Raw genomic sequence first — 10,545 nt, 5'->3', positions numbered from 1 at the left:
GAACGAAAAATGAATCTGAAAATATAATAAAATGAAGACACCCGAGAGGCTAGAAACGGTCTTGCAAGATGTATCGGCAATACAAAGCACAGTGGTAAAGAAATAATAATCAAACAAAGTCTAAAATACACAAAAACACCTACTTACTCCGGAGCTCGAACGTTGTACGTATGAAAGAAAGAAAGAAAGAAAGAAAGAAAAATAGATAGATAGATAGATAGATAGATAGATAGATAGATAGATAGATAGATAGATAGATAGATAGATAGATAGATAGATAGATAGATAGATAGATAGATAGATAGATAGATAGATAGATAGATAGATAGATAGATAGATAGATAGATAGATAGATAGATAGATAGATAGATAGATAGATAGATAGATAGATAGATAGATAGATAGATAGATAGATAGATAGATAGATAGATAGATAGATAGATAGATAGATAGATAGATAGATAGATAGATAGATAGATAGATAGATAGATAGATAGATAGATAGATAGATAGATAGATAGATAGATAGATAGATAGATAGATAGATAGATAGATAGATAGATAGATAGATAGATAGATAGATAGATAGATAGATAGATAGATAGATAGATAGATAGATAGATAGATAGATAGATAGATAGATAGATAGATAGATAGATAGATAGATAGATAGATAGATAGATAGATAGATAGATAGATAGATAGATAGATAGATAGATAGATAGATAGATAGATAGATAGATAGATAGATAGATAGATAGATAGATAGATAGATAGATAGATAGATAGATAGATAGATAGATAGATAGATAGATAGATAGATAGATAGATAGATAGATAGATAGATAGATAGATAGATAGATAGATAGATAGATAGATAGATAGATAGATAGATAGATAGATAGATAGATAGATAGATAGATAGATAGATAGATAGATAGATAGATAGATAGATAGATAGATAGATAGATAGATAGATAGATAGATAGATAGATAGATAGATAGATAGATAGATAGATAGATAGATAGATAGATAGATAGATAGATAGATAGATAGATAGATAGATAGATAGATAGATAGATAGATAGATAGATAGATAGATAGATAGATAGATAGATAGATAGATAGATAGATAGATAGATAGATAGATAGATAGATAGATAGATAGATAGATAGATAGATAGATAGATAGATAGATAGATAGATAGATAGATAGATAGATAGATAGATAGATAGATAGATAGATAGATAGATAGATAGATAGATAGATAGATAGATAGATAGATAGATAGATAGATAGATAGATAGATAGATAGATAGATAGATAGATAGATAGATAGATAGATAGATAGATAGATAGATAGATAGATAGATAGATAGATAGATAGATAGATAGATAGATAGATAGATAGATAGATAGATAGATAGATAGATAGATAGATAGATAGATAGATAGATAGATAGATAGATAGATAGATAGATAGATAGATAGATAGATAGATAGATAGATAGATAGATAGATAGATAGATAGATAGATAGATAGATAGATAGATAGATAGATAGATAGATAGATAGATAGATAGATAGATAGATAGATAGATAGATAGATAGATAGATAGATAGATAGATAGATAGATAGATAGATAGATAGATAGATAGATAGATAGATAGATAGATAGATAGATAGATAGATAGATAGATAGATAGATAGATAGATAGATAGATAGATAGATAGATAGATAGATAGATAGATAGATAGATAGATAGATAGATAGATAGATAGATAGATAGATAGATAGATAGATAGATAGATAGATAGATAGATAGATAGATAGATAGATAGATAGATAGATAGATAGATAGATAGATAGATAGATAGATAGATAGATAGATAGATAGATAGATAGATAGATAGATAGATAGATAGATAGATAGATAGATAGATAGATAGATAGATAGATAGATAGATAGATAGATAGATAGATAGATAGATAGATAGATAGATAGATAGATAGATAGATAGATAGATAGATAGATAGATAGATAGATAGATAGATAGATAGATAGATAGATAGATAGATAGATAGATAGATAGATAGATAGATAGATAGATAGATAGATAGATAGATAGATAGATAGATAGATAGATAGATAGATAGATAGATAGATAGATAGATAGATAGATAGATAGATAGATAGATAGATAGATAGATAGATAGATAGATAGATAGATAGATAGATAGATAGATAGATAGATAGATAGATAGATAGATAGATAGATAGATAGATAGATAGATAGATAGATAGATAGATAGATAGATAGATAGATAGATAGATAGATAGATAGATAGATAGATAGATAGATAGATAGATAGATAGATAGATAGATAGATAGATAGATAGATAGATAGATAGATAGATAGATAGATAGATAGATAGATAGATAGATAGATAGATAGATAGATAGATAGATAGATAGATAGATAGATAGATAGATAGATAGATAGATAGATAGATAGATAGATAGATAGATAGATAGATAGATAGATAGATAGATAGATAGATAGATAGATAGATAGATAGATAGATAGATAGATAGATAGATAGATAGATAGATAGATAGATAGATAGATAGATAGATAGATAGATAGATAGATAGATAGATAGATAGATAGATAGATAGATAGATAGATAGATAGATAGATAGATAGATAGATAGATAGATAGATAGATAGATAGATAGATAGATAGATAGATAGATAGATAGATAGATAGATAGATAGATAGATAGATAGATAGATAGATAGATAGATAGATAGATAGATAGATAGATAGATAGATAGATAGATAGATAGATAGATAGATAGATAGATAGATAGATAGATAGATAGATAGATAGATAGATAGATAGATAGATAGATAGATAGATAGATAGATAGATAGATAGATAGATAGATAGATAGATAGATAGATAGATAGATAGATAGATAGATAGATAGATAGATAGATAGATAGATAGATAGATAGATAGATAGATAGATAGATAGATAGATAGATAGATAGATAGATAGATAGATAGATAGATAGATAGATAGATAGATAGATAGATAGATAGATAGATAGATAGATAGATAGATAGATAGATAGATAGATAGATAGATAGATAGATAGATAGATAGATAGATAGATAGATAGATAGATAGATAGATAGATAGATAGATAGATAGATAGATAGATAGATAGATAGATAGATAGATAGATAGATAGATAGATAGATAGATAGATAGATAGATAGATAGATAGATAGATAGATAGATAGATAGATAGATAGATAGATAGATAGATAGATAGATAGATAGATAGATAGATAGATAGATAGATAGATAGATAGATAGATAGATAGATAGATAGATAGATAGATAGATAGATAGATAGATAGATAGATAGATAGATAGATAGATAGATAGATAGATAGATAGATAGATAGATAGATAGATAGATAGATAGATAGATAGATAGATAGATAGATAGATAGATAGATAGATAGATAGATAGATAGATAGATAGATAGATAGATAGATAGATAGATAGATAGATAGATAGATAGATAGATAGATAGATAGATAGATAGATAGATAGATAGATAGATAGATAGATAGATAGATAGATAGATAGATAGATAGATAGATAGATAGATAGATAGCATGTTCACCTCTAGATTTCGACCAATCAGCGGGAGCTTTCTATATCGAGTCTTCGGTCATTCACCGATTATCGCGTCATAGTCCTTGATAAAAAAAAAACATGTAGACACAGAAACAAAGGCTCCGGACACGCATTCGGGCTGTTTTTGTATTACAAAAACAGCATTGGAATTGACCAATCCAACGTTTAGTCTTGATTTGGGAATGAAATGACGTGACGATTTATTAAAGTTGACTCCGGTTGGCTGAGGCGCGAGATCGTATAAATATGCATTCTTTGATATGTCAGACGCAGGGTGACAGTTTTAGCCAAATTTTGGCTAACTTTGATAGAATTTTTGTTTAAAAAAAAGGGTTTGACAGAAGAATGATTTTTTTTGGCAGATTTCTGACAGAATTCTGCAAAAATGGTTATTTGACAGCAAATTTGAACCAAAAAGTTTACATTTGTTTAAAATAAATTCAATCATGAAATTTTTCAAACAAACCCTATAATGGGACAGGTGGGCTGGTCTATGTGCTGAGGTTCACTGGGAAACGGACTTCGTCGTGGCCGGGTTCTGCGTTTTGCCCGAAATTTACCAACAATTTCACAACATCTTTATGTGACTATATAGATTGTTTATTATGTAATTTGAATCATAATTAAGGCAATACTACCAATCTGCATGTGATTTTAAGTGTTAATAGTGTATTTCGAGTAATCCTGGGGAATTTGGCAGATTCTTGATAAATCTGACATATTTTTGATATGCATTTAGCAGAATTTGGCTCTGACCTTACGGTCACCCTGGTCAGACGTAATACGGAGACTGGCTCCGTAGATAACGGGTGATACTCAGACTAGGATCATAGCTGAGCGCTTTTTAAAAAACGTAATGGAACTATGACCGACCAGCAAACTTCATGCGTGGCTTAATATGTCAGTTACAAAGAAAATGAAGTGGATCTCTGCTGCACTGCAAATGTCTTTATTAAATGCTAAATTTGTTTCAATGTATTATTTACTTATAGGCCTGCCGCAAAGATCGCAAAGGATCCGGAATTACACCCTCCAAATACATTTACAAGGTAAGATATAATACGTCACTTGAGCACAGACAGATATCTAGCAACTGCACACATGTATGAAAATACAAGGAACGATATGACAATTTGACTATCAAGTGGCGTTTATCTCATGAAGGTCTTATTAAACAATCGGATTATTAGAAAAGTAATGGAAGTGACAACCAACTTTAATTCGAGTTCTTTTTTCTTCCATTTTACAGCGTATTTATTGTATCTGAAAGATATGGCTGTAAGTCTCTTCACCGTTATGCAGTATTGCATGAGCGGTGTCTGTGCACTGGCAATGCTCGAAAATCTCCTTGCGATTGCAGTGTTTGCTGGGACTAAAAAGCTCCGCATCAAGTACTACGCCTTCGTGTTCAACCTGGCGTTGGCCGACTTGCTCTTCTCCGTCTGCGCCATACCATATCCATGGCTGAATACATCAGACATTCTCATCGGCCTCTTAACCGGAACTTACATAGTCTCCATTATGACTATTCTGGCCGTTGCTGTCAATCGTTACCTGGCCCTGTCCCTTATGTCACTGGCTCGCTACGATTCACTGGTGACAGGGTATCGTCTGATCGGAATTTGTATCCTCTTTTGGTGTTCAAGTCTCGCCTATGGCTTAGTGATGTATAATGCTGTCCCACCTTGGGTTTTTGATAAAGTGCACATCTTTGGTGCCTCTCTGGCAGGATACATCGTGTGGCTTATCACCGCTCTTGTTTATTACTTGGCTTTCCGTAAGATCAAGCATTACACTCCACCTCTTGCATCCGCGGCAGGCATCAGTGCCAACGAGGAGCACCATCAAACCCGAGTCCAGCAGACTCGTCGTTTACTGATCATGTTTGTTCTCATTCTGGTAGTGTCATTCATTTCTTGGGCTCCCAGTTTCGCTCTAAGGATTTTTGCCTTCTTTAATGTATCTCTCTGGCAAGATGAAACCTTTCTGGCCTGGGCTTGGGGGGGTTACCTGCTGTATACTCTCTCTACCGTGATCAATCCGTTGATATACTTGTGGCGATTGGATGGTTTCAGAGAGGGGTTTTATGCCATGTTCTGTCGTTGTGTAGTTAAGGCAAAACCTAACGAAACCGTAGTTGACCTGACTACTAATGTGAATACAGAAACCGGTTTGTAAACGGAAGAGGTTTAATTATCACAGGCGGATTTTCAAACTCGAGCCAGTCGAAACTCGAGAATCTGTCAGTGACAACACAAAAGCAACATTTTCTTTTCTATTTAAGTTTGCCATTCGCATTCCTACCTATTATCTGCTGTCGCTTAATTTTGAAGATGCTAAACTGTCTTGTTTTCCTTCAAGGTTAAAGCATACGAATTAAGGGAAATTTCCCCACAAGAGATATCCACTTGTTCTGTATCGGTGTATGATACGGACTATTAAAACTTGATCATTTTTAACTCAAGTAAATCTGTTTATACTACATTGAGGGTAAATACACTCATAAAAGTCCCCGGTAAGATTCGACCCGGAATGAGTATACGATTTGACCAGACACTCTTCGGGTCAAAATGAGATTCTAGTTTAAAAAGGACACTTTTCTCGGTCAAATGACACTTTTTGGTACAAACGTGAAACTTCTTCAAATAGCCCCGGAAAGTGACTCAGAGTCACGTGACCAAGGATGTTCATCTTAAGTGATTACGTAATAGAATAGGCAAAGAAACAATGCTTTTGATGTTTAAAAAAAATCACACTTATATGTTTTAAAATAAAATAACCAATTATTGTGGTGTTAAATCGGTGTTCATGTTGGCCCGGAAAAATATCTGGTCAAATCTGACCCAGATTGGGATCGAATCTACCCTAGGACCTTAAAGCTACAGTCCATCATTTGCAGCTATCCAAAAAGTAACTGACGTAATTATTGTTGAAAAACATACTTGGTTGAAAGATAGTAAGGGGACTAAACTCCCTGTGAAATTATTCTTTATGGCAAGCTGTCATTTTGAAGAAATCAACGAAAGAAGGCATTTCCATTGGAGATTTCAGTTAGTGGTTCGTTTTGTTATTCCGCGAAGCGTGCGCAAGGTTAGACACGACGCACACGCCGCTGGCGCGGTTGCTATGATTCGTCGGATCAGTGCGCGACATCGCGTAGCTGCAATCGGCTCAGTGAGAACAGTCTCGGACGCTGAATTCAGGCCCAATTCAAAACGTGATTCGGGCAACTTTTGATTTGAAATCGAGATCCTAGAATGCTGTTTTCCTTGAAATATACAGCTGAAGCTGAGCTGAAACTTCATCACGTTAGTTGCTTATCACCGTCTTCTTAAGATTTTGAGCACGTATGTTGCTTCAAACGAACAAAATGCGCAAATTACAAATGATGGAATTTACCTTTAAGTGTGGATGCTGTACTCTTTGACAAATTGTTTGTATATAAATGCGGTGATATATACATGTATAATTATGTTAATTATTAAGTATTGGTAGTTAAGATGTCAAGCGATAATTGTTTGGTTTATTATACCTATCAGGCTGGGGTATATCTGGTCTTATTGAACCATTTGAGGCATCTATAAAGTTACCGCTGCAGGTCACTCGCCCATTTTGGGGTGCAAAATTCGATCGAATCTGCCCCGCGACCTTAAAGTGTGGATGCTGTGCGCTTTTGCACACTATTTGTATTTTACGTGAATTATTGAGGTGGTATACATGTATTATATTATGTTAATTATTAAGTTGGCTGATTGATAGTTAAGATGCTTTTAAAGCGATATTTGTTCGGTTTATTATACCTGTAAGTTTGAGGGTATTTTTTGGTCTGATATCTAACCATTTGTGGCATCTATAAGTCATTGCTACGTACAGGACACTTCACCCAATTTGGGTGCAAAATGAGAATTTGTCTAGATTTTGTCAGAAATTGTCCTGAAATCTCTTTCAACAATAATAGGTACAAATTGGGTACTTACGGTAATGGTTTAAATGCTTACATTTGTTTCATGCAGACCGCATGTGAAATTACAGTGCCATTTCCATTGCCGACCATATTAAATTTCCCGGCATGAATTATAGTTGGACACGTGACCAAGATGATGCACATAATTACATAATAGAATAGGCAAAAAAAAAGAAATGGTTTAAAAAAATGTTTAATCATACTTACGTGCTTTTAAATCAAATATATAATTATTGTGGTGTTAAATTGGTTGTCAGTCTAACAGCATACGTCATATAGAATCTGTTTTGGGTACTATAGTCAACCTTGGTTAAAGTTAGTAAAAGCTACCAAATTCCATGCCAGTCTACCGAAGCATTCCGGAGCTATTACAAGACGGTTTATGGGGGAACATTTGCAGTCTTGATAAGGTTTAAGGGAAACTTAAACCTTGGGACTCTTAAAAGTGGTGTGGTCCAATGGTTACGGTGTTCGACTCGTGTGCCTTGGTACATGGGTTCGAATCCTGACCGTGGGAACATGGTGCTTGTGCTCTTGAGCAAGGCACTTTACCATTACTGCTTCGTCCTTCGGATTGGACGTAAAGCCGTAGGTCCCGTGTGTTGTGTAATGCACGTTAAGGAACTCAGTAGAACTTATCGCTAGGAGAAGGGGTTTGCCCTGGTGTTTCTGGCAGTGGCTGCAATATGCGCCGCAGCACCTTGTAAACCATTATAAGGTGCTACATATTGGGTCTCATATCTCTCATTAACTTTATTTACCTTTCTTTAATAATAGACATATCTCCAGCGCCTTGGGTACCTAATAGTCGGTAGATACGACTCTATAAAAAGTGTTTCTTGCGAAATAATATACTTTTACACTTGCATCATTTAAATTCCATGAAATGATACTTCAATTTCGTTCCAGAACGTCCTTTGGGCTTAATTTTTCATTCCGATTTGGGATTAACACCCAGACTTGTATGACTCGTGACTCGGACTCGGACTCGAGTCCGACTCGAGTCACATTTTTAATGACTTGGACTCGGACTCGAGTCACTTTGACTTGCGACTCGGACTCGGACTCGGACTCGGGGCTACGGACTCGGACTCGGACTTGGACTAGAACTGACTTGTGACTCAACGGAAATTACCGCACTGCACACTCGGTACAATACATGTTCAGGGTGCTCGATGCGGTGCTTGCGTGGCCGTGGCCAGTTACCGATATATTGATTAAAGAAATTCATGTATCAATTCAAAGCTTTGGGGAAAATGGAAATTTACAGCACCAGAAATGTACGTATTTCCAATACAATGTTAGAGGTGACTCGTGACTCGGACTTGGACTCGACCTTTGTTACTCGTAACTCGGACTCGGGCTCGACCTGGAGGACTCGGGACTCAGACTTGGACTCGAGAAATGTGACTCGGACTTGGACTTGGACTCGATGTTTCGTGACTCGAATACAAGTCTGTTAACACCAATATTTTTCACTTCGTCCAGGGTAATTCGCGAATGTACGATTCTAATTCGTCCTACTTTCAGGAAGTTCGTTCGGAGATTGGCGTGGAACTGGATTACTGAAAAGTGTTATTGTATAAAATTTAACTATATTGTATCAAATTAAACTTAATGAGGACGCTATGTTGTTGAAAGTGCTCAAATTTCTTGTTGATTTCCATCGTGCGAGATTATTAAAAAGAGCCATTTTACACCAAACTAGTTCCGGCTTGTCGTTTTGTTAGGTTGAGTACAGTATGCCGCAACGCCTTCCCCCCCCCCCCCCCCCCCCCACCACCACAATTCCGGGGACACCAATGATGTTACCCCAAAGAAATTATGCAAGTACGTAAAGATTTTTACCAGGTTTCCTTAAATCTGCAATTTATTTTTTGCCCAGGGCGTTTTAATATTGTCCACCTTTTGCGTAAACTGCGGGTATTGCTCATAAGATTTTCATGCTACTCTTGAAAGTGGTAACTTTATAAAATGAAGGTAATGCCCTGAAAAGGATGTGTTCCTGGGACTAGCATACAAGCAATAAAAAATATTTTCCAAAGTCGAAATCTACCTTCTTTTCCCTCCAATGGTAGGTTCTTTTTGTAATACTAGATACCCTACTTTTGTAATAAAAGGTAAGTTGTTTGGGAAGCAGGTAATTTTTATCTTTTTCTTTTAGCTATAGCTGCTTGTCTGCATTATCGATGACCCGGTCGCGCTATTTTTTTGCATACCACACGCTGTTAGTATATATAGAATTATGCTGGAAGGCGCTATATATGCAATAGTATAATGTTTAAAACGACCACATCGATCGAGTCACTGCTGTAGTGTCATGGATACTACATTGGATTACAAATCCGATGGTGTGAGTTCGATTCCCAAATTTTATTTGTAGCGTAGGCCTACGTATGCTTTCAAGCGTGTGCGTTTGAAGGGTGCTTTTTCATCTCGAGATAGGGGCACATTGATTTCCGCGAGAGGGGCTCTTTTGTTGGCCTGGGAAAATGGGGGATCCCCCCGGTTCCGCCGCCCCTGTTAATTGGTGCTTTCGATAGCAGATGGCAGAATTATAAAACCGGTAAGTCTCTGTTGTGGTGTGATGGTGAACTAGTAAATAACTTATTAAATCATAAAACTGTTAAATTCATGATGCCACATGTGCATTGCTTATCTCATTGAACTCGTGGTCAAATGTATTTGCCTGCTATAAACTGGGAATGAAAAACAGGTCAAGATTGCTCTTTCCAGGCCAGAATACATTATGTACATTTGTATAAGCAACAAGTTCGGGTATCCTATCATATTGAGTTTGCTTAACAGAATGCAGACAGTGGTCATTTGTTATTTTGGTTGGAAACATTCATG

The 10,545-nt window shown here is 35.1% G+C and overlaps 1 protein-coding gene across 1 annotated transcript; it reads left to right on the top strand.

The window, feature by feature from the left end:
• The first annotated feature begins 4,693 nt into the window (after positions 1–4,693).
• Positions 4,694–6,648, top strand: LOC119735122 (adenosine receptor A2b-like). Its single transcript, XM_038208815.1, has 2 exons — positions 4,694–4,777; positions 4,978–6,648. Exons 1-2 carry the CDS (start codon positions 4,702–4,704, stop codon positions 5,904–5,906), a joined length of 1,005 nt encoding a protein of 334 aa, XP_038064743.1. The 5' UTR covers positions 4,694–4,701; the 3' UTR covers positions 5,907–6,648.
• The last annotated feature ends 3,897 nt before the right edge of the window (positions 6,649–10,545 follow it).

The sequence above is a fragment of the Patiria miniata genome, unplaced genomic scaffold (assembly GCF_015706575.1).
Source record: "Patiria miniata isolate m_02_andy unplaced genomic scaffold, ASM1570657v1 HiC_scaffold_29, whole genome shotgun sequence".
Classification (NCBI taxonomy): domain Eukaryota; kingdom Metazoa; phylum Echinodermata; class Asteroidea; order Valvatida; family Asterinidae; genus Patiria; species Patiria miniata.
Note: the sequence above shows the minus strand (reverse complement) of the source record. Positions and strands in the feature narration are given on the sequence as shown.

What these genes read in the sequence shown, in the direction of transcription:
- LOC119735122 (XM_038208815.1), top strand. Translation starts at nt 4,702, where the DNA reads ATGTATTATTTACTTATAGGCCTGCCGCAAAGATCGCAAAGGATCCGG. An exon ending in CCTCCAAATACATTTACAAG is followed by an intron (nt 4,778 to 4,977) that starts GTAAGATATAAT and finishes TCCATTTTACAG; the next exon opens with CGTATTTATTGTATCTGAAA.